The sequence below is a fragment of the Pelodiscus sinensis genome, chromosome 3 (assembly GCF_049634645.1).
Source record: "Pelodiscus sinensis isolate JC-2024 chromosome 3, ASM4963464v1, whole genome shotgun sequence".
NCBI classification, from domain to species: Eukaryota; Metazoa; Chordata; order Testudines; family Trionychidae; genus Pelodiscus; species Pelodiscus sinensis.
The window spans coordinates 78,125,777-78,150,608 of record NC_134713.1 but is presented as its reverse complement, the minus strand read 5'-3'; the positions used below and the strand labels follow the sequence as shown (position 1 = coordinate 78,150,608).

Genomic DNA, 24,832 nt, shown 5'->3' with positions numbered 1-24,832 from the left:
GAGAGATAGCTCTCCTGGCCAGTGCCACTATAGCCCCTGAGCTGGAGCTCAGATATGACAAGTTAAAAATACAAGAGTCTGGATTCGTTTTAAAAAAAGAAACCACAGTCATTGGAGTATTCTCCAGGCAGAACTTGTCACTCTCCTCTCAGCCTCCACAGCTGGGGCTCAAAGAGAATCAATCCCACTCCCCTCTGACTGCCATCCCACCACAGTTAGAGCTCAGATATTCAGTCTCTCTCAGATCCCACAGACCAGCTAGGGCAGAAACTGAGGCAGTCTCTCCTCTATGAGGTGCCCCAGCGCAGCTGGAAGAGTGGGGACTTCAATGTCTTCCAGACCCACAAGCAGGTCAGCTGAGGCTGAAATGGAGTCAGATACTCCTCTGCCTAGCAGCTGCCGCTAGAGCAGAAATTTTCCCTAGCTGTCACAGGCAGCCCAGCTGGGAGTGGAACACACAGAACATAGTCCCCAACCCCAACTGATCCACTGATCCTCACCCACTCTTATATCCCCCCCTCCTACCCAAGCTCACTTTCCATGTCTTCTTAAGGGTCTAGGAAGCACTTATTAGTAGAATTATTACCATACCTGCACAGCTTCATTAATTAGATGTGCAGCCCTTCATTTCTTCCTGCACAGATGCACAAGCATGCACCCTGCAGGGAAATATGCAGTGAAACACCTAGCACATAATAGGTGATTAAAGTGGCACAAGAGCACTAATGAAGTTAGGGCAACATCACATTTTGAAAGGGCAACCTTTTGAAGTCCTCTTACATGGACACAGTCCAATTTCTTTATAATTTGGTGTGCCTCTAGAGGGTGGTGCATAGATTTAGTGACCTGAAATCGGGTCATGCAAGTCAAAGTTTCCAGATATAAGCTCTTAAAAAAAAGCTATTTTTAACAAATTTCTACAGTTTTGTTTGTTTTTGCAAAGAGGTGGATATCAAACTATTGATGTGATGCAGGTTAAAATGTTTCCAATTTTTTTTTTAAGTTTTACCCTCAGTATCACATGGTACTCATTAAGTCTTTGGGAATCTGGCCTGGTCTATACAGTAAACTTCAGATAATATGACACCTTTAGGACCCAGGGGGTGCCGGATTATCAAATATGCCGGACTATCGGAAGGGGGGCCTATGAGAGGTCTGGGGTGGGGTGGGGTAGGGGGGATGGGAGGGCGGCACTGCGGGACCAACCCAGCAGCATCCCAGCTGCTCTGCCCCAGGCGTCCCCAAGTCAGCTGCTGCTGAAACCGACCAGCGGCTGACTCGGGGAAGCCCGAGCAGCTGGGGTGCTGCCAAGGGGTGGCGCTACGGGACCAACCCAGCACCCCACCTGCTCTGCTTCTGCTCCGGGCTTCCCGGAGTCAGCTGCTGGTCAGTTTCAGCAGCAGATAACTTGGGGAAGTCTGGGGCAGAGCAGCTGGGGTGCTGCCGGGTTGGTCTGGGCACAGCAGCTGGGGTGCTGCCAAGGGGCAGCACTACAGGACCAACCCACCACCCCAGCTGCTCTGCCCCAGGCGTCTGAGGGGTTTTGTTCATGAGGCTTCCTGCTGGCCAGATTGGCAATTGAAGCCCTATGTGTTTATGACCTATTTGGGAAAGGTCTCCAAGTAGCCCTGGTTTTGAGTAACTCCCCCAAAGCTGATGCCCTCAGCAGTGCCCAGACCCGTCCCATCCCACTGCAGTTCTGCACATGTAGACAAGTCCTCAGCTTCACAGAGTAACGGAATCACCACTGCATTACCAGCTCAATGAGTAGCAGCACTTGACCTTGAATCCACACCCAATTGTACGCCAACATGCTGAAGTTTAAAGCACCACTTTACTTGAACTATTTGTGTGGGAACAGAAGTCAGGTTGAGGCAACATTCAACAATATACCTTGTGCTATCACTGCAGTAAGGACAAGCCCGATGCTTGCTAGATTTGAAAAACTAAGTATTTTATGATTTACCTTTCCCTCCCGCCCCCCACATCTCCCTTCTGTTCTGAAATTTGATTTGTCCTTTTCATATGTGTTCATTTTTTTTTAATTGTATCCTTTGGTATATATGATTGTGACTATTTTCTTCCACTATTTGATCTGAGGAAGTGGGTCTGGCCCACAAAAGCTCATCATCTAATAAACCATCTTATTAGTCTTTAAAGTGCTACATAGTCCTGTATTTTGTTTTAAGTATTTTATTTACTTTATGCAGTTGCTAGCATAGTTATTTTCTACAGTACGGTCAGCCAATTTGTTTGTGTGGGTCTTTCATAGAACAAAAGGGGACAGAAAAAAATTGTTAGGGAATACATGGCTGCAAAACCTCCAACTGCGGCAGTTGTGACTGCTCAGCAGGTTTAAAACCTGAAATTGCTTTCAATTTATATTAAACTGGCTAGGTTTCCAGTTGATTTCCTTTAGTAATTCAATTTAAAATACACCCCAAACCAACTACCATTAAGATATTACCCAAAATTTATTTTCTGGATTATAAATATCAGCATGGATTACTAATATCTGCCAAAGAAACTAATGAATGTTTTCTGAGAGAAAGGACTGCCTATAATATCTGCCTTCAAAAGCCAGTAAAGGAAATTTTCTAAGGTGTGTGAGATAATATTTTTATTGAGCCAACTTTCATTAGTGAAAGAGACAAGTTATCAAGTTACAGCAAGACCTCAACAAGAGCGCCATATATTTCAGAAACTTGTATCTTTCACCAACAGAATCAGAGCCAATAAAAGATCTTCCTTTACCCACCTTGTTGTCTAATATTCTTGGATCACTTCTGTACCTGAGGTTTTGATGAACTCATACTGACATTAGCAACACTTTCAGTTTTGCAGATTCAAAACAAAAATGTAACGAAAGCTAGGGATGTTAGATATCATGTAACTCAATTGTCATGTAACTGCACAAAATTTTAGCCGTTACATGACTATTCAATAGTCCCCAGGGGCAGGGCCAGAAGCCAGTACACTCTGGCCCCACTCCCAGAGAGCCCCCTGCTACCCGGCACTGCTGCCTCTCTATCAGAGAGGCAGCAGCATGGGGTAGCAGGCAGGAGCTGGTCCACAAGGGGAGCCACATTAAAAACCAGCTCCCCTCACGAACCAACTGTCTGCTGCCTCTCATACAGAGGGAGCAGCACAGGGTGGCAGCAGCCCCTGTCTATGGGGGTCCGAGCTCCCCACGGAGGCTGCTGCAGGGGATGCAGGGCATCCTTTGTCCATGGGGAGCTCAGACCCTCCTTGGACAGAGGATGTTGCCGCAAAGCAGCTTCTGCCTGCAGTGGGCCCAGGCTCGCCATGACCAGAGGCTGCTCTGTGGGATGCAAAGCAGCCTCTATCCACGGGGAGTTTGGACCTCCAGTGGACAGAGGCTGCTTTGTGGCAGCTTCCTCTGCCATTCCCCCCACTCAGAGGCAGAAGCGAGCGACTAGGCTTCTGGGGGGAACCGGCTTTTAAGAAGGCTCCCCCATGCACCAGCTCCTACCGCCCATCTCTATAGAGGGGAGTCGATATGCGTGGGGAGTTGGCTTGAAAGCTGGTTCTCCATGCATATCAGCTCCAGCCTGCCCCGCCCCTGCACTCCAGTGAGCGGGAGGCACCCTCACCAGTGCAGGGTTGAGAGTGGCAGGTGTATCCAGTGCTCGGGGGGAAACTGCTTAAAGCGACATGCCCCCTTGCTGTCTCTGTATTAAGGATGTTAAGTATCATGTAATTCACTAATTGACTATTCAATTAGTCAATAGGGCGGTGCTGCCCCTTTGGAACGCAACCACGGTATTTCAAAGCAGCAGCGCCACACAGAGCCTAGGGTAGGCTGGGGACTCCAGCTGACCCCGGGCTCTGTAAGGTGCTACTGCTTAGAAGTACTCCTGTCCTTCCCTTCCTTGCTGCCTCTATCTGAAGCTCTATCTGAGGCTATGTCTAGACTAGGCTTTATTTTCGAAAGAGGATATGCAAATTCTGCAGGATATCTTCTTCTGATCTCATTTTCAAAAGCGGGTCTTTCGAAAGTGAAAGCAGTCTGGAAGCAATTGTTTCGGACCCCCCCTCCTTTTTTGAAAAACCGCTCTTCCTTAAAAAAATCAGGTTTACGCAGTTTTTCCAGGTCCAGAATACTTTCGCTTTCGAAACTGAGATCGGAAGAAGATATCCTCTTTCGAAAATAAAGCGTAGTTTAGACGTACCCTGATAGAGGCACGGATAGTCGACTAGCCCTTAACATCCTTACTCTGTATCCTATCAACTTCATACACTCCCCCCTCTTCCTGCCTCTGTATCGACAGGATTAACTGATAAGCGCAGGTTTATTGTTTAATCGTTTATTTGACTATATGCCAACATGCCTAATTATAGCATTAATCTATTAACAAAAATATCCTCTTGTTATAGTCAAGTTTGTTTTGCAAGTCCCTAATCTCATGATAAAATAATGAAGAAAGTAACAGAAGTGCCTCACCTTAATATTTGCCTTTATTACTGGGGAATGCTGCAGTGTTTAAAGCAGTTATCCTCTTTCAAAACATCACAAAACTTTCTTTTTTGCAATGTTGCCTGACCGATAGTGTCTCGTTGTTCCCTTGTACTCCCCTGACCATTTCCTGTCTGTATCCATCAGTTGGATCTTGTTTTATACCTAGACTATAAACTCAGGGCAAGGACTATCTTTTTGTTATAGTTCTTATCAGCCTCTTTTAACTATTTGGTCCTTAAGATGCTAATAGACTATTTGTTGTTTTTACATTTTTCCTGTTACAGACTGGCTCAGCTATCCCTTTGAAACTTATCTACCCAATGTAAAAGGTCTTTGTAGCAGAATGCAGGTGGTTAAGTCATTGAGAGAGTGTCTTTTCTGGTTAAAATGGCAAGAAACTGCACTTGAAAGGGAATCCTCTGAACTGTCATTCATGTTAAAATTCGACACTCTCCAAAGAGGATTGAACAAACACTTGAACTATCTTACACATTATCAAGATAGCTTTCCCAATTATCACCTCTAATACCATTAACTCACAAACATCCCACTCTCCCCACCTCTAATATCGTCAATTCACAGACACTTACCTTCCTTCCTCCCCCCCTCCTGCATCCCCCTCCTGTTCTGAAATGCGATTTGTCCTTTTCATATGTGTTCATTTTTTTAATTGTATCCTTTGGTATACATGGTTGTGACTATTTTCTTCCACTATTTGATCTGAGGAAGTGGGTCTGGCCCACGAAAGCTCATCATATAATAAACCATCTTGTTAGTCTTTAAAGCGCTACATTGTCCTGCATTTTGCTTCAGCTACCCCAGACTAACACAGCTACATTTCTATCACTATTCTTAACTATTTAGTCTTTAAGGTGCTAATAGACTATTTGTTGTTTTTTAAGTTTTTCCTGTTACAGACTGGCTCAGATATCCCTTTGAAACTATCTACCCAATGTCCTTCTCCCCCAGTTATTCTTAGTTCTGGATTTCCAACACTCCAGTCATCTGAAAGAAGTGGGAAAGCTCCTGATACATGTTTTGTTAGTCTTTAAAGTGCTACCAGACTATTTGTTGTTTTTTAAGTTTTTCCTGTTACAGACTAACTTAGCTACCACTCTGAAATATTTGTTATGTGTTTGTGCACCACTTAACATAATTGGAGCCTGATCCACCACAGGGGCTCCTAAGTACGCCAGTGATATAGCGATTAACAGAAATATTAATAAGAAATGCCTCACAGCAGGGAGCTCGGGCTTGACAGGTCCGTGGCCACTCAGCCCGGGATACTCCGACTGGGCAGGGGAGAGGGGCTCTCAGGGCTCTTTTAGACGTGGAGAGGCGGGTCCCTTACCCTCTTTCCCCAGTTCCCTAGACCACACGCCCGCCCTCAAGGTACGGGGGCGCAGGAGCCGCGGTTACTCACAGCTCTGGTCTCGTACAGCACCAGCTTCTGCACGCAGCGGATAATCGGCGCCGCGGCGGGCATGGCGATAGCGGGGGAGGGGGCTCGGGGCCCGCCCCACGGCAACGGGAGAGGGGGCAGCCGCGGCAGGGGCACTGACGTTTAACGGACGTGGAGTGGACGGGTTCCCGTAGCCAGCCACGCCCCCCAGCCGAGCAGCTCGGGGGCTCCAGCACCAGCGACCGCGGCAGAGGCTCTGGGCGGCCGGGTGAGACCAGAACCGGGCAGACCTGGGGAAGGGCGCCCGGTCGCTTCCCCACACCGGGACTCAGGAGCCGGAAGCGGGGCTGTCGCAGCGCGCAGGCGCGGTCCCGGAGACAGCGTCAGACTGCGGCGCCCCCGTGACCTGGTCGCGGGACTGAACGACACCGACTCCTCGGCGGCCATCTCAAGTGTGGGTGCCGGGTGGGCTGCGGCAGCGAGGCAAGCTCCTGCCCGCCAGAGTGAAGCGCTGGCAATTTGTGAGGCGCAGGGCCGGGCTGGCGCTGAGGGAGAGGGTGCCAGTGGCTACGCGCGGACGGGATCCCATCCTCATGGCCCCCAGCATCAGCACTAGGGACAGCTCCGGCCCCTCCTCTGGCGTTCACCGCTGAGGAACGGCCCTGCGCTTGTAACTCCCGCTGTGGCGGTTGGACGCGCGCGTCGCCACCCGCTTCAAAACTCGGCGCCTTACAGGAGCGCGGCTCGAGCGGCCAGTGGGCGCGGGGCGGGAGGGAAGAGGCGGGGGGCGGGGCTCGATGGTTGCTAAGGGTTACGCGGCAACACAAATCAGTGCCGGGCAGTGAGCCCTGCGAGCCCGGCGCAAAGGAAGCGGAGGGGCCGTTCCGTGCCTGCCCCGCGCAGTGTAAGTGACACCGTCCCCCGCTGCCCTGGCCAGCACCCTCGTCCCCTCCCGCCCAGGCTGCACGGGGATGTGGCGCTTGGCACAAAGCTGACGGGGGCTGTGCCAGAGGGTTCCCTCCCCCCTCTCTCCCCAGGCCCCGGCCAGAAGCCGAGCTGCCCTGAGCGTCTGTGGCAGGGCCCCGTGCGGACTCCGCAGCCCAGGTACAACGTGACCGCGCCGCCCAGTCCCCTCCGCCAGCCCCAAGGCAGCTGCGTGACATCTGCAGCCCGCCCCGCGCCTGCCCCTCCCCCGGGGCAGGTTAGCTCCTGATTCCCAGTCCAAGAGCAGAAAGTTATAGAGCTGTATCGGCGGGAGAGGGAGGTATTACAAGTTCCAAACAGTTAATGTGATAAGAACTTCAGCGAGCGATGGGTTAGGTGTTTATATAGTTGTTTGTTTGTTTGATTGATTGATTGATTGATTGATTGATTCAATAAAATAATCAAATCAGGAGCTGGTTAGTTGTACAGGATGACATAGGTTTCGGGTCAGCCAAGTGACCGTCATGTCAGCCTGTTCTGAAGGAGCTGGGCTAAGTCTCTTCAAAGCCTCATCGGAATTTGTGACATGCCAGCTCACCCCCAGCTGCTGCCATGGGACGATTCTGCTCATGTACAAGCAAAACAAACCAGATCATTTTCTGCCCGGTCCTTTTATTTCCTGAGGATTGGGAGTGTGCTACATTAACAACAAATAATAAAACAAATTACATTTCCCCGTTGCCAGAACCGAAAACACCAATCAATCCATGTTAATGTCTTGTGATATATTGGCATAGCAACTTAAGGAGGGCATTGCTCTCTGTTGCCCAGCTAGCACTTTGTCTGCCTTCTTCCTGTGTAGTCTGCAGTCTCTGACCCTGCCACATTATTTTTGACTGTACTAGCAGAGGATAAAATTAGAGTAGGTTTTGCTGCTTGCTGGAGGCAGTGTGGTGACTGCACCTCATGGGTGAATCTTCAAAGGAGGAGGTGAGGACTATTGGGATTCAAGTGAACTGGGAGTTGTAGGAAGATTATAAGGGAAGAGCTGAAACTTGTTTAACTTTTTCCACTATGAATAGTCCAATTGATATTAATGGGCTATTCACTATCTAAAATTAAGCATGTAAGTCTTTTCAGAATTGGGGCCAATTTCAAAGGCAGACAGTGAAGGTGTAAGGATACTGAATACAAAAATAAGAGAAAAGTGAAACAAGAAAAGGGGTAGTTTGAGGATCATGAGAAACACCTGCAGTCATATTTGGAGTCAGGGATTGAAAAAGAAGAAGTCTATCAAAACCTATAGAGATGTTTAGGGCACCATTTAAGATTTTGTTAGGGAGGGCAACTTTAACCCTGATTCCAAGAGCTATTTAAGCACCTGAAAACTAGGATGGGTTTGTTTGTTTGTTCGTTCAGGTAATGGGAGAAGGGCACAACAAAAAATGGTGCTCAGAGAGAGGGCTCATTTCACAACGTATGAAATTTGCTCAGCTATAGGGAGGGGATAGCTAAGGGATGTGTGCGGAGGAGGTGCTGCAAAGGGAAATCATGCCTTACTAATCTGCTAGTTCTTTGAGGTGGTCAACAAACATGTGGACAAGGGGGAGCCAGTGGATATAGTACACTTAGATTTCCAGAAAGTCTTTAACAATGTCCCTCACCAAACGCTCTTAAGTAAAGTAAGTTATCATGGGATAAGAGAGAAGGTCCTTTATGGATTGATAACTGGCTAAAAGCCAGGAAACAAAGGGTAGGAATAAACAATAAGTTTTCAGAGTGAAGAGAGGCAACTAGTGGGGTCCTCAAAGGGTCTGTCCTGGGATTAATCCTATTCAACCTATATATAAATGATTTGGAGAAAGGGATAAACAGTGAGGTGGCAAAATTTACAGATGATACCAAACTGCTCAAGATAGTTAAGACCAAAGCAGACTGTAAAGAGCTTCAAAAAGATCTCACCAAACTAAGTGATTGGGCAACAAAGTGGCAAATGAAATTTAATGTTGATAAATGTAAAGTAATGCACATTGGAAAACATAATCCCAACTATACATACAATATGATGGGGACTAATTTGGCTACAACTACTCAAGGGAGAGATCTTGGAGTCATGGATAGTTCTGTGAAAACATCCACTCAGTGTGCAGTGGCAGTCAAAAAAGCAAATAGAATGTTAGGAATCATTTAAAAAGAGATAGAGAATAAGACAGAAAATGTCTTATTGCCGCTATATAAAACCATGGTACACCCACATCTTGAATACTGCGTACAGACGTGGTAGCCTCATCTCAAAAAAGATATATTGGCATTGAAAATGATTAGGGGTTTGGAACGGGTCCCATATGAAGAGAGATTTAAAAAGACTTGGACTTTTTAGCTTAGAAAAGAGGAGATGAAGGGGAGATATGATAGAGGTCTATAAAATCATGACTAGTGTGGAAAAAGTGAATAAGGAGAAGTTATTTACTTATTCCCACAGTATAAAAACTAGGAGTCACCACATGAAATTAATAGGCAGCAGGTTTAAAACAAAAGGAAGTTTATCTTCATTCAGTGTACAGTCAACCTTTGGAACTCCTTGCCAGAGGATGCGGTGAAGGCTAGAACTTTAGCGGGGTTCAAAAAAGAGCTAGATAGATTCATGGAGGTTAGGTCCATCAATGGCTATTATCCAGGATGGGTTCTTAGCCTCTGTTTCTCTGGAGGTGGATGACAGGGGAGGGATTATGTGAGGATTACCTGTTGTGTTCCTTTTCTCTGGGGCATCTGGTATTGGCCACCATTGGCAGACAGGATACTGGGCCGGATGGATCATTGGTCTGACCCAATATGGCCATTCTTATGTTCTTATGTACTGTGGTATGTGCCCAGTTCCTAACTGACACATTGAAGGCATGTCAGCTCTGCGAAGTAAATCAGGAGTCAGGCTCCTGCTTTCCCAGCAGTATGGCCTGTAGTGACTCTATGCTCTTAGAGAGTCCAGCAAACCATGACAGCTGGGGAAGGAGGGACAGCTCGATGTGTTCCCTCTTGCTGCAAACCTTACCCAATAATGTACAAAACTTTTAGGGTAGGTCCTCTTTCCTCCATGAATGGCATCCCCATGTAATGGGATTAATGAAGGTTCTTATAATCTCTTCTTTTTCTGCAATTATTCTCTGCCCCTGCATTGTATATGTTCAATAGTTATATTTTCCTCTGTCAATATCCATTGTTTACTAAGATGATCAATTGTTATTTTTTGTCTGCTTCCTCATATGTAAATCACTGTGTCTAGTGTTACATAAATAACATTTCCCCCCTTATTTTAGCCTATTTTAATAATGGCATCACCAGAGAAAAAACAAGATTATCCTTTTGTGGATATATTTGATGAAGATGAAGCTGAAAAATCCTTTCTGTTGTCTAAACCTACCTGCTTAATTATCCTTGGAAAGCCAGTAAGAACACCAATATCTATATTTTAATTTAAACATTTCATAGACATTATTTTTCTTTCAGATAGATTTGATAAAGGTTTTTAATTTTCTTTAAAAATAGCTTAGTAATACAGTCAAAGCCACTCTAGGATCTGATACTGCATTTTTTTCATTCCAAAACTACTGTTGAGACTAGTTAGAATTTTAGACATGAAGGATGAAGAGCCTAAATCCTGCAAGGTCCTGAACATCTTTTGCTTTCATTAAAATCTGTAGGAATTGAGGATACGCTTTGCAGTGTCACCTGTTGGCTCCTTTAATGGGACACATACAATTAGGAAAACTACTTTAATAAGATAAACCTAAGGGAATAAGGTTTTTTTCCTATTACATTCAATGAATGTTCTGTTATCTTAATATAAATATGACAATTGCTCAGCCTGTTTTGGTAGGGTTTTTTTGGAGGAGGGTGGCTAAATTATCAGCTACAATTAGAAGTATTCGTACTATGATAATAGGTTACAGATTTCTCCAAGATTTTCTTCTGCTTTTTACGTCAGCCAAAATGTTTGTTTTATATTCATCACATTTTAATATGAAAACCATATGATAAATGGAAAATTAAAATAAGTATCAGTAATAGACAAAATTGAATAAACAAATACAGAAATATATGATAATACTGAGTGCTATTTACATCTTTTTTGTTTAAATACAACTGCCCTTTGATCATGAAAAACTGAAATCCACCAAAAGATCCTGGATTAAGATGCTTGTACTGTGTTATTGTTGAAATTTAAGAGCTCTTTTTTTCCTTAAAAGTTATGTGGCCTATTGGACTAAAATAATTAGATTAGAAAGTTTCAAGTAGTTGTGTTGTTTTCCTTTGAGCCAACAGAAGTTAAGAAGGAATGGCCTTCCCTATTTTAACCTATAAGGGCCACCTCTGACCTATAAGAACAGACAGGTGGATTCTATATATTATTTCAAGTGGTTGGTCACTACAGTTCAAGACCTTTCCTTTTCCAACCTTCTTCCCCCACCCTTTGTCCCCTTTCAGGGAGTCATAGCATAAGGACCTTTTGGGTACATCTACACAGCAACATTATTTCAGTATAACTAGCATCATTTCAAAATAACTTAGTCTGCATCTACACAGCATGCAGTTATTTTGAAATCATGTCGAAATACTGTCAAGCTGAAGGATTTCTTACTCCATCTCCTGGAACCCTCATTGTACAAGGAGTAAGGGAAGTCGGAGGAAGAGTGCTCTATTTTGAAATAAGTGCTGTGTAGATGCTCCCAATTTCAAAATAAGCTATTTCAAAATAAGCTATGCTGTTGATGTAGCTCAAATTGCATAGCTTATTTCAAGTTAAGCCCTGCTATGTAGATACACCCTAAGGATGCGTCTAGACTGGCAAGATTTTGCACAAAAGCAACTGCTTTTGCGCAAAAACTTGCCAGCTGTCTACACTGGCTGCTTGAATTTGCGCAAGAGCACTGACTTTGTAATGTACAAAATCAGTGCTTCTTGCGCAAATACTTTCCCGCTCCCCCTCGGGAAAAAGCCCTCTTGCGCAAGAATACTTGCTCAAGAGGGCCAGTGTAGACAGGGAAGAATTGTTTTGTGCAAAAAAGCCCTGATGGCTAAAATGGTGATCGGGGCTTTCTTGCTCAAAATCGCGTCTAGACTGGCCATGGATGCTTTTGCGCAAAAGCAAATCTTTTGCGCAAAGGCACTTGCCAATCTAGACACGCTTTTGTGGAAATACTTTTAATGGAAAAACTTTTCCATTAAAAGTGTTTCCGGAAAATCATGCCAGTCTAGATGCAGCCTTAAGGGACTCTGCTCTCTAAGGATATGCATTTTGCATTGTTGCATGGCATAACTAAAGCCAACTTTCCTGGTCTAGTGTAGACCAGTTCATTTTAAGTGCAAAAAGTTGCAGAAGTATTATGACTCCACCTTCTTTTTATCCCTTTTGTTGCCTTACTCCAAAATGGCAGAAAGGTTTTGCTCAAACTTGCCCCAAAAGTTTACTGTAGCCTGAGATGAAAGATGTCCAGTTTTAGTCCCACAAAAACTTTTTATAGAAACTCATGAGTAACTCATATTAAAAGTTTAACATAGCCTTATTTATAAATACAAATATATTTATTATGAAGAAAATCAGTTTAAGGGAACAATTATATTAACAATAGTAGGAAATACATTATATGTTGCCTGGTGACCTTAAGGAGGTTTACGTTATAGCAAATGGCACAGAGGCCCTGATCCTGACTAAGGCTTTTAGTGCCTACTGTATTACAAAGAAATAATAACAGGACATGCATTTCATTTGCATTTTCTTATGTGAGTAATGGTAAATTCTTTCTATTTTTAAGAAACTATGTCTTTTTTCATTTTAAGGGTACAGGAAAGAAAACATTAGCTAGAAAAATAGCTCAGTTATGGAAGTGCACACTCATTGAAGGTAAATATCAACTGTAATCACAACACTATAACACTTTTTATTTTAGCTTTCTTTATGTTCCTAGAAATTCTAAATGGTACATTATTGACCAGAGTGAAGATCACTGGTAAGGGTAAACTGTGATAATCTTTCAGGAAACACATTGTTGAACATGGAAAATATATCTGCCTTTAGTTACATAGGTACTAAATAAGCCAATTTCCTCCTCATTTACAGGAGGAAATGTAAAACCTAATAACCAAAGGTAGGGCCCAGTCCTATCAGATGATCTATATGAGGTGATGTAACCCATATGTTTCTGTGGAACCTTGCTGAAGTCTGTAGGGGATCCATATGGGCACTGAGGTCCGACTGCTTGGATTTAGTTTCCAGGATCAGATAATGCCTGGTTTTTTGTTCCATGTTTGTACAGTGCTTAGCACAATGGGGCTCTAGATGAGGCATTGGGATCCTCAGCACTTCTGTAATTTTCTGTAGAGCAAAGGAAGTAAGTTATTATTGGTTTTGCTACAAAGTTGCAAAAAAGAATACTATTTAAACTCTGGTTAACACTTCTATTTTAGAATGTAAATCAAGAACCCTTGGATTAATTCACTTACCGTACATTTTGTAGGGAATTTTTTGCCTCTGCCTGATATATATCCTACATTTAAAAATGGGGGAAGTCTAAATTGGGCCCATAAAAACTTTAACTATAGTGAAGCAGAAGTTACTTTAAACAACTCTTTGTTCAAGTTAATTATAATATACATGGTTAGGCTGATTTTTATGAAATAAACATGTTCATTAAACCTTGTTGTTAATAAACTTTATAGATTTCAATTTTTGTACTATTGATTTTCCTTGTAAATATCAATATGGTTTTAGTGCATTAATTAGAAAATATGGAAGCCCTCTGGTGGTCAAAAAATGCTTCAGGTTCCTGTGCAAACCAGAGGCTTTAAAACATATAAAATAAAATGTCTTTATCGTGTTTTGAAGACTTTGAGTTCAAAGTATGATACAGTTTCTGTTTTAGTAAAATCACTTCACTTTATTTCCATCAAGAAAATATAGATTACTTAAGTCATTTTGCTTCTTTATTACAAAGTGACACCTGATGTAAAATATTTCTTATGAGAGAAAAAAATAGAAAAAGAATTTTTCAGCTACGTAAGGATCAGCCCCTTCCTCTGCATATGGAATGCCTATTGACTTCAGTGAGGCTTATATATGTGAAGGATTTGCAGGATTATCCTGAGGCTCCACCCTATCATTGCAGTTCATAGAGCCATGTGTAGGAACTTTGAGTGTCAGGGGGTATCAAACTAGCACTGTCATGTTTAATTTGACCTTTAAGGGGTAATTTTTTTATCAGTTGTCTATTTTAAAAACTGACATCTTTGTATGGCTGTTCTCTTTTTGAAATTTGACTTTTTAATATGTGAAATGTTTTTTAGCTCGAAGATGCAATACCAAATTTCATACTAGTTACACTATAATAATATGAAATCACTAATAAAGACCACCATATTAGATTAACAATGCACATGTAAATGTACTGTTTAATGTACAATATGTTTTATAAATTGTTTAAATTTTGTTATGTATGGTGTACATTTTTTAGCTTTGGAAGTAATAGAAGAAAATATTACTGCAGGAACAGAATATGGACTTAAGGTAAAATGTACTATTTTATTACATTTCATGACATTCATAACGTTCAGTGTTTTTCCCCTTGAAGTCAATGGCAGCAAGATAGGATCACAATGCAAATATAAGAAGTTATGCTTTACGTTTTCCTTTAGATGCAAGAATTGCTTTATGGAGGTCAAAATATTCCTGAAGAACTGATTACAAAGATGATTCTGAAAAAGATTGAGTCACCAGAAGTTGCTCACTTTGGTATGTGTTGTCATTTTTTCAGAACTCTCAAGGTATGCCTACCATAGCTCTCTAAAACTTAGTTTTGTCTTTTTATATCTCTAGACATAAGATTTTTTAAAATTCTGTTATACTGCAATCTGTTGAGTTCAGTCAACCATTTTTCCACCAGCTAAATCAGTAGATGAAGCAATGAAAACCAGAATCCATCTTCATTGCTTCATCTATTGCAGAACATGGACATCTGGAAATTAAGGTAACCTCAGGTGGCATTTAGGGACTACTGCAGTTGATGGTAGAGAACAGCAAACTGCTATGTACTCATGCACACACCAACAGAGTGATATTTTTTACACAAATTATATCCTTCTCTGATTTTTCTGTAATAAAGGTGAGATGCTATAAGAGATTGAGGTGTCAAAATAAATAGTTCTGCAACAAAATGATCATTTTATGAAAGGAAAGAGTCCTGAACTCACATGGTATACATCCAAAAGTTCTGAAGGAATTCAAGTATGAATTTGCTAACTTGCTAGCAAATATATGCAATCTCTCAGAGTGGATAATTGGGAGAGAGGTTGTGACTATTTTAAAAAGGCCTATGTGTGATCTAAGGAATTGCAGACTAGTAAATCTTATATCTGTTCCTGGTAAACTGATAGACACTATGGCTATGTCTACACTACAAGGTTTTTCCACAAAAACCGGAAGAGCATCCACCCCTTGAAAGTGTTTTTGCACAAAAAAACAAACAAACAAAAAAACAGTAATTGATGGGATAGAGGACTTTTGCTGGTAGAGTTATTCCTCTCCCAACGAGGAATAACTCCTTTTTGTGCTACAGCTCTTGTGCAAAAAGATCCTATTAGCAAAAGTACAGATGCTCTGATGACCAGTCTGTTAACGGCAATCAAGAGCTTTCTTACTCAAGAGCGTCCATGCAGTGTGGATGCTCTCTTGCAATGTGCTTTTGAGGTGTTGATGCACTTTTGCTGAAGAAGTTTTTGCTGAAATACTCTTCCACAGAAAGCTTCTCACGCAAAAATCCTGCAGTGTAGACAAAGCCTATAACTAAAAACAGAATAATAAACACCTTGAATTCATGACATGATAGTCTAAATCAGAACATTTTATTCAAAGGAAAATCATGTTTCACTAACGTCAGAATTCTTCGAATATGCCAGTGAAGTAGTGGATAAAGAAGAATTATTTGACATGATTTTGATTTTTGTAAGTTCTTTAACAAGGTCAAAAGAGGGAACAAAAGAAATGACATAATCATGAAGTAAGAGGCAAAGCACTGTCATGGATCAAAAATTGGCAAAGACATAGGAAACTGTAAGAATAAATGGTCAGTTTTTGTCATGGCAAAAGGTTAACAGGCCTCTCTCTATTAAGATTAGTAAAGTATTGTCTATTATCTACTGTCTAATGATCTGGACAGGAAGGTAATTAGTGAGATAGCAAAATGTGTAGATAAAAGGTTGTTTGAAGTAGTCAAGGCCAGAGAAGTCTGTGAAGAATATGGAGATTTAAGTAAGCAAGGTAAATGTGCAGCACCATGGCAGATGGAGTTAAATATTGACAAATGCAAAATAATCCACATGAGAAGCAAAATTTCAAACTCATTGATTAATTTATTAGGGTTCTAAATTAAGTACAGGCAGTCCCCGGGTTACGTACAAGATAGGGACTGTAGGTTTGTTCTTAAGTTGAATTTGTATGTAAGTCGGAACTGGTACATATTGTAGGGGAAACTCTAGCCAAACATTTTTTTTAGTTTTGGATAGCATAGGGAAAGGTTAACTCCCCTCTAATGTTTGTTTTGCTGTCTGTTCCCCTGTTCAGAAGATTTCACATCTATTTCTGTCCCTGTGACAAACTCAGGACTAAAGGAGTAACTCATCAAATACCAAACAGCTCTGCACCATGCTTTGAGCTAATAGCTTTATTTCCACACACCACCCAGGGTTCTAGGAGGAGGGTCCTTTTTTTGCTAACACAATGAGGCCAGCACTTTGTTTGTTTTGGTGGAGTCTTTGTTTGCCCAGGGAGCCCAGCATGTATAGGGGGAGGAGGGGCGGAGAGGCTGCTTTTGTCTGCTGTTCGGCAGCCTGTTGCTCAGGGGAGGGGGCAGCCTGTTGCTGGCAGGGGGGGAGGGGGGAGGCGTGCAGGATGCGAGGCCGCGGGGGGGGGGCAGCGGGGGTGGGGAGGCACTTTTCCTCTGCCCCGCAGCTCTGCGGGATCCCTGTCCCTGTGGCCAGCTGCTGCAGGCAGAGGCCAGTTGGAGCCGGCCGAAGAGGAGGAGGAGGTGGATTCTAGGACCCAGGTGAGCGAGCCCCGGGGACGCTGCTGTGCTCTGGGAGCCCAGCATGTATAGAGGGGAGGAGGGGCAGCGAGGCTGCTTTTGTCTGCTGTTCGGCAGCCTGTTGCTCAGGGGAGGGGGCAGCCTGTTGCTGGCAGGGGGGTGGGGGGGGGCAGCGGGCGTGGGGAGGCACTTTTCCTCTGCCCGGCAGCTCTGCGGGACCCCAGTCGGAGCCGGCCCGAGGAGGAGGAGGATCCTAGGACCCAGGTGAGCGAACCCCGGGAATGCTGCTGCGCATGTGCGGGAGTTGCCTCACCTCGTTCGTATCTAGGGATCCGACGTAAGTCGGATCCACGTAAGTCGGGGACTGCCTGTATATCAAATCAGAAAAAGGACATGGAAATCATTGTGGACATCTCAATGCTTATTGTGCAGTTGTCGTAAAAAACCAAACAACATGTTAGGATGCATCAGTAATAGGATAGAGAATAATGTGTAAAAAGTTATGGTGCCATTATGTAAAAGTGTGATATGCCATCATCTGGAATATTGTGTGCAGTACCTTTTCTAAGAGAACAGTGCAAAATTAGAGTGTGGGGCAAAGAAGGGTGACAAGGTTCATATAGAATTCAGAGATGGTGAAAAGATTGGGGCTTATTTTAGAAACAAAATAAATAAGAGTGAACATAATAACATAATGAATGGTACTAAGAAGGTAAATTGGAATTTCTGTCCTCATTACACAAGAACAAGGAACATTTAATGACAGGAAAAGTTTGCAGATTCAAAACCGATAATAGGAAATACTTTTACACATAAACCCTGATTAGACTCTGGTACTCATTATCACAAGGCGCTGCTAAGGACAAAAATTTCACAGAATCCAAACAAGAATTAGACATTTTTATGTGGGTAAGTATAATATTTAGTTACAATAGTTAATGTTTTTTTTTTTTTTAAAGTATTGGAAGGGATATAAAACCTCGTGCTTCAGGATTTAAGGCAATTTCTAACTACAGTAAAACTCCAGTTGTTTGGCATCCAGTGGTCCGGCACTCCCGATAGTCCGGCACCAACTGGAACCTGGAAGTTCTCTAGCCAGCTGGACAATTGGAACTGCTCTGCCCTCGGCTTCCCCAAGTCTGACACTGGTCAGTTTCAGCAGTGGCGGACTTGGGGAAGCTGTGGGGCAGAGCATCGCAGCTGCTCTGCCCCAGGCTTCCGCAAGTCCGGCGCTCTGAAACTAACCAGCGGCGGACTTGGGGAAGCCAGGGGCAGAGCAGCTGGGGCGCTGCCGGGTTGGTCCCGCAGTGCCGCCCCTCACCTGTGCGGCGCTGCGGGATGAACCCGGCAGCACTCCAGCTGTTCTGCCCCCCGGCTTCTCCAAGTCCACTGCTGCTGAAACTGACTAGCGGCGGACTTGGGTAAGCCGGGGTCAGAGCAGCTGGAGTGCTGCTCACTCTGCGCAGTTCCCCGCCGACCCTCCACCCCAGACTCCTCATAGCCCCCCTTCCAGTACTCCGGCATATCCAATAATCCGGCACCCCTTAGGTCCCAAAGGTGCCGGATTATCGGAAGTTTACTGTTTTAGGAATTAAAATTAAACTGGTAAACTAGTGGACACTATAACGAAAAACAGAATAATAAAACATCTGCATGGCATTTTCATATGTCTGCCTACTGTGGGTTTTCTTGCACTTTTGAAGCATCTAATGCTGCTTGCTTTTCTACACAGGATACTGGTCAAAATGGATCAGAAGTCTTATCCTGTATAAAAAACTGTTTCATACCTCTTAACTGTTGTTCTTGGAGATGTGTTGCTCATGTCCATTCTAGTTAGGTGTGCGCACCATATGCACGGATCCAGGGGCGGATATAGGGCAGGGCAAACAGGGTGGCCGCCCCGGGCCCCATGCTTAAAAAAACCCCGTGCATGCACGGTGGCACCACCGCATATGCGCATGGCGTCACGGCGCATGCGCCGTGGCAAAGGGAGGCCCCCGCGGAGTTACACTGCCCGGGGCCCCGCAAAACAGTCATCTGCCCCTGCACAGATCCCAGAGCTTTTTTTCCTTAGCAGTATCCATTGGGCCAGCCAGGGAGTCCCCTGGTGTGGTGCCACTATATTGGTGCATATATGCCCCTGCTGGTCTTCCAGCCCCTCAGTTCCATCTTGCCGGAGTCCTCTGACAATGGGGAGGTGGGTGGGATTTGGAATGGACATGAGCAACAAATCTCGAACAACAACAGTCACAAAGTGAATAATCAGTTTTTCTTTTTTGAGTGCTTGCTCATGTCCGTTCCAGCTAGGTGACTCCCTAGCAATACTACAGGGAGTACTACAGGAACTAATCTGCAATGGACTGCAACACAGCCCTCTCAAAAGACTGCATGGCCCCTGGCCTGCTGCATAATGGCTTGTAAACATATGAACAGAGGACCACAAAAAATGAGATCTATGAAACTCTCAAGTCTTATCAATGTAGAAGGCTAAGGCCCTCCTTACATCTAAATAGTGCAGGGACTGCTCTTTAAGCATTGAGTGAGGTTTTGGGAAGAAAACTGGGAGGTAGATATTCTGAGACATGTGGAAGTGGGAGACAACCTTAGTAAAAAAGGTAGTGTGGGGCCAGAGCCTGATCTTATCCTTAAAGAAAACAGTATATGGGGGCTCAGATGAAAGGGCCCTCAGCTCTGATACCCTTCTGGACAATGTAATGGCCACTAGAAAGGCTACCTTCCATGGCAGGTGCTTCAAGGAGCAAGTGGCTGAGGGGTTCAGACAGGGGGCTCATGAGTCTTGTAAGAATCAGGTTAAGATCCCAGGGGGCACAGGCTGCCAAACAAATGGGTACAACTTGTCCACTCCCTTGAGGAATCGCTTAACCAATGCATTTGCAAATACCGTCCTACTCCATTCCCCCAGGTGGAATGCTGTAGTAGACACTAAGTGAACCCACAGGGACCAGCTGCATTGACGGTCTGTCTCACAAACAGGATGCCCTGGCAGACAATGGACTCTTGTAGCCACCAGTCGAATGACGAGATAATGTCGTCCAGTATCGTGACTATTGCGTCCAGCAGTGCATGCACCGGATTGTGCACTGTTACCAGCTATACCTGTAGAGGCCGAAGCTGTAGTGTGGCATGCGGTATTACATAAGTGCAGGCTGCCATGTGGCCCAACCTCATGCACATCCTTGCTGTCATGAAAGACAAAGACTTGAGGCCTTCTATTATTATCCTGATAGCCATGAATCTGGCCTTGAGGAGGGAAGCCCTCACCATTATCTGAGTAAGGTCGAGTGTGGATTTCTCCTCATTTATGAGGAATCCCATTTTGAGAAACAGAGCCCTGACTAGGTCTATGTGGCTCAGAAATTGTTCCCTGGACGAACCCCTGATCAACCAATCATTCAGTAAGGGAACGCCTGGACCCTGTTCCTCCATAAGGCCATGACGGCAACCATACATTTGGTAAAGACCCTAGGCATCTTGGACAGGTCAAATGGGAGGACTGCAAACTGGAAGTGGTCTAGGCCTACTGTGAATCTTAGGAATTTTTTGTGGCCAGAATCACCAATATATAAAAGTATGCATCCTTGAGATCAAGGGCAGCATACCAGTCTCCTTTCTCTAGGGAGGGGATGGTGGAGGCAAGAGTGACCATTCTGTACCTTGTTTTCTTTAAGAATGAGTTGAGGTTCCTTAAATCCAGGATGGGTCAAAGGCCTCCCTTGGACTTTGGGATAAGGAAATATCTGGAATAAAACCCTCTCCCCTTGAATTCCTGTGAAACAGGCTCAACTGCCCCCAGATGCAGAAGCGAAGATACCTCTAGTCTTAACAACTGCTCACGAGAGGGGTCCTTGAAGACAGATGGGGGGGAAGGAGGTAAGGAAAGGAAGGGGAGAGCATATTCACTTTACACCAGGCCAACCACCTGGTGATCCAAGGTGATTTTGAACCAGGCAAGGTAGAAATGGGATAGCTGGCACCCAAAGGGGGGTGTTATTGCAGAGACTGGGACACCGTCCTAGGGCGTATTTTCAAAATGAAATCTTGGGCTGCTGGTTGGGAGGCGTGGCGGATCCCCTTTCAGAGTCCGACCTTGACACCCTATTCTTGTTCCTGACATTGGTGGTGTTATTATTCCTATCCCTCTTTCTGCCTCAATCAGGTCTGAAGGACTGCTAGAAGGGTCTCAGGGTTGTCCTGGGGTGTAGAGATCTCCTTTGAGGTGCTGAGGTATGGATCCCCAGAGTCTTCAGGGTAGTCCTGGAGTCCTTGAGGCCATGAAGCCTCAAGTCTGTCTGGTATAAGAAGAGACCAGCCTCCTGAAAAGGGAGGTCTTACAGAATATTTTGGACCTCAGACAGAATCCCAGACACCTGAAGCCACGCACTTCACTTCATGACAACCCCTGTAGCCATCGTATGGGCTCGCATAGTCTGCAGCATCCAAAGCCACTTGCAGCACCATACAAGAAACTACCTTGCCTTCATCTGACAAGGCCCCAAACTGCTGTCTGGATTCCTGCGGGAGGAGTTCTTTGAACTTCTCTACAGCAGACCATGTATTATAAGCATATCGGCTCAGCATTGTTTGCTGATTTATGATAGGCAGTTGTAGGCCCCGTGTGGCATAGGTCTTCCTGCCCAGGAGATCTAGTTTTCTCGGGTCCCTGCTCCGTGGCATAAACCTGAGTGGACCTTGCCTTTCCTTTTGACCCACTAGGGAGCCCGGGCACAGTGCACATAAAGCTGTTCATGTTCTGAGGTAAGGATGAAGTAACGCCTCTCTACCCCTTTTTGGGTGTGTGGTATAGAGGTGAGTGTCTGCCACGAGGTTTTTGAGATTTGATGTTTTAATAGTAGTGCGACCCTGGTGGGGGCATCAGCTATCAATATGTCGGGTCTGAGTCCTCCGGGAGCTCCTCCACTTGAACCCCTAAATTGGCTGCCAGCCAATGTAACATATCTTGGTGTTCCCTGACATCTATCACAGGCATGGAGGGCACAAGATCAGCCAACGTCTCATCAGGCAAGGAAAAGGACAACTGCCTTCCCGGGAGCTGCTGAGCCAGATTCCCCTCACTCTTGGGTGGTGGTCTCACCGCCTTAATGTAAAATGACTATGTGACCTAAGAGATTGGGGCTCTCGTGAGGGGGGTGGCCAAAGGAGTAACTTTTGAGTGAGTGGCCACTGACAAAGGTCTCAAGGGAGGTAGCCCTGGGCCTGATGATATGCCCACGGTGTTCAAAATAGCCACTGGGTCTGTGGTTGCCATTGGGGCAGCCATGTCTGTTGTACTGTGGGGCTTGGGTGCCGGGAATGGTACCGGGATCAGGAGCAATGGTGCAACCTAGATCTATATGAAGAGACTGTTGAGCAAAGAGACTCAGCTTCTGATTCAGACAAGTAGTCCGAAGCTGACCACAGTGGTGCCAGAGATCGGTGCGATGAACTGTGGTGAGCCATTGCCATTGGCTTCCTCCTGTGGGTTGGTACCAGTAGGGGCATCGAAAGTGCAGGTGCAGCAGGGGCTGTAAATATGTGGTCTGTGCTGCTGGTACAAGAGGTGCCCCTTGTACTGACACCCCTGGTTCAGAAAAGTATAACGGCACCACAGACATTTGGGGTCCAATAGGAGGCCTTGGCACTGGTGCCATTGCCGAAGTCAGCAATGTAGCTGGAACTAATACCACAGACAGGGCTGGTGCCAGTATTGTGATTGAGACTGGTGCTGGTGTGGATGTTGGTACCGGTGCAGGAGGCAATGTCGGTGCCAGTGTCTGTGCTGGTGCCAGCACACATGCCAGTGCCAAAGAGCAAGGCTGCACCAAATGGTGTGGTAATAGCAGTTGGGTCAGTTCCTGTACCATGGAAGGTCCAGGGTGCACTGTCCCTGGATCTGGTCCTGGAGAAGATGTGAACTCTATGAGGTCACGAGCCACGTGGAAAGTCTCGGGGGTCAATGGTTGCCAGATCTCTTCAATCGCTATGTCTGGAACTAGACTCTTCCCACATGGCGAGCTCAACTTGTGCCGACATGGCACAGGAGTCTCCTGACGCATCGTTGTAGCTGCATTCCCATCACCATGGCACACTTTGTAGCTATGTTAGGTAGGAAACGGCCCCCGTTCTGCCTCTTCTTCCTCGGTGTTGGAGACTGGGACTGGTACCTTGATGTTGAGGGCTTGGCCAGTGCCGCAGTGTGTCCTGGAGCCGATGAAAGTTCCAGCACCAAAGCCGGTGAGCTGTGCACCCTGGGTGCCGCATCCAGTGCCGCCAGTTGTAGAGCGGACTCCATGAGGATGAGCTTAAGATGGGAATCATGATCCCACTTTGTTCTTGGCTTAAAGCCTTTGCATATCTGACAGCTGTCTGTATAATGGCCCTTTCCTAAGCACTTCAGGCAGGAGTCATGCGGGTCACCGCAGGGCACAGGTTTTAAATACTTTACACATGGCTTAACACTCTGTGGTCCAGGCATCCCCTCCCCAAGAGGGGGAGATATAAGAAGGGGAACTCCCTTATCTATAACAACAAACTAATAAAACTATTTACACTAAGAAGTACAACTAACACTAACACTATTTACAGAAGGCTAAGGGATAGACTGTCTGCGTAGTCAAGCACTCCAGCTTCCATCACAGACGGTAAGATGGAACTTAGAGGGTGGACAGCCATCAGGGGTATATATGCATCGATATAGTAGCGCCATTCCAGGGAACTCCCTGGCTGGCCCAATGGATACTGCTAAGGGAAAAAAGCTCCAGGATCCATGGACATGGCACACACACACTTAACTGGAATGGACATGAGCAAGCAGTCACAGGAGAACTGATCCTATATTCATTTAGGCCCTCTTGAAGCCCTCAGGTTCCCTTAACCTTCAAGGACAGGATACCAAAACTGGTCCTTTGCCACAACAGAAAAGATCTGGTTATAGAAGAAAATGTCAGAGTAACTTTTATTTCCCCCATCTCCATTCCAAACTAAATACTAATCCACAGTGCAACACTTACTTATCCACTTACGATAATCCTATGGTTATCATGACAAGAATGAAATCCTGCACGGACATTGAAGTCACAAACATTGTCAAACATGGTGCCTCCAGAGCTATCACAAGATAGAATATGATTAGTTTAGCAAAGGTTTCTAAAGTTTTGAACTGTCAGTACCTAAACTAGCCCATCCCATACCAGACTTCAGACACCAGCTGGGCACACACAGATCTTTTATCAGGATGAGAGACCTTTTGCACTTCTATCTTAATGCAAAGAAAACAGACATGCATCTCACTTGTCCCCCTGTTGACCTATGTTCCTGGAGAAAGATATAGATTGTGGATGAAAAGGTATTTACTTTGACCACTGACCTTACATTGAAAAAATCTAATCCCCACGCATTATAAAAGGAATTTGTCTTTCATCCCATGGATCTCCCACTTCCCTAACACAAGGGTGACTCTCTACATCCCAAGAAAAAGTGATCTAGTCTCTTTCAGAGTACGTCTACACAGCAGCGTTATTTGGGAATAACTGATGTTACTTCGAATAACATAGTGCATGTCTACACAGCAATGCATTATTTTGAAATAATGTCAAGATGGAGGACTTCTTACTCTGACTCCTGTAACCCTCATTTCACGAGGAGAAAGGGAAGTCAAAGGAAGAGTGTTCTTCCTTTGACTGCCTGCGGTATAGACCTCACCAAAAGCTGAATTAAGCTATTCCATCTTCAGCTACACAATTGACGTAGCTGAAATTATGTATCTTAATTTGACTTTTGCCCTGCAGTGTAGATGTGCCCTCAGAAAGTTCTCACCTCTCAAATCACAGGAGGTGATTCCCTCTCAAAATACAATTACAAAATTCCTACTCTCTATGGAACTCACCTCCACATGTCAGTGTGACACAGTCTGTTTTCAGAACAAATGTTTTCTATTCA

General features: G+C 44.8%; 2 protein-coding genes across 21 annotated transcripts in view; one reads left to right on the top strand and one right to left on the bottom strand.

The window, feature by feature from the left end:
• FIG4 (FIG4 phosphoinositide 5-phosphatase) overlaps positions 1-6,099 on the bottom strand; it is a 101,210-nt gene extending 95,111 nt beyond the window's left edge. For both annotated transcript variants that reach the window (XM_075923979.1, XM_075923980.1), the window contains exon 1: positions 5,904-6,099. In XM_075923979.1, coding sequence (XP_075780094.1) covers positions 5,904-5,966 — 63 coding nt within the window. In that variant the 5' untranslated portion in view covers positions 5,967-6,099. The remainder of the gene's footprint in view (positions 1-5,903) is intronic.
• Positions 6,100-6,218: 119 nt separating this feature from the next.
• AK9 (adenylate kinase 9) overlaps positions 6,219-24,832 on the top strand; it is a 174,062-nt gene continuing 155,448 nt past the window's right edge. For 18 of the 19 annotated variants that reach the window (XR_003089364.2, XR_012902623.1, XR_012902624.1 and 15 more), the window contains exons 1-5: positions 6,311-6,786; positions 10,121-10,249; positions 12,642-12,705; positions 14,312-14,364; positions 14,493-14,589. Coding sequence is in view for 15 of the 19 variants with exons in the window: in XM_075923970.1 (XP_075780085.1) it covers positions 10,133-10,249; positions 12,642-12,705; positions 14,312-14,364; positions 14,493-14,589 (331 nt within the window). In the remaining 4 variants the exon portion in view is untranslated. Of the gene's footprint in view, positions 6,787-10,120; positions 10,250-12,641; positions 12,706-14,311; positions 14,365-14,492; positions 14,590-24,832 lie in introns of all 19 variants that reach the window. The other variant, XM_025184731.2, reaches the window with a different exon arrangement.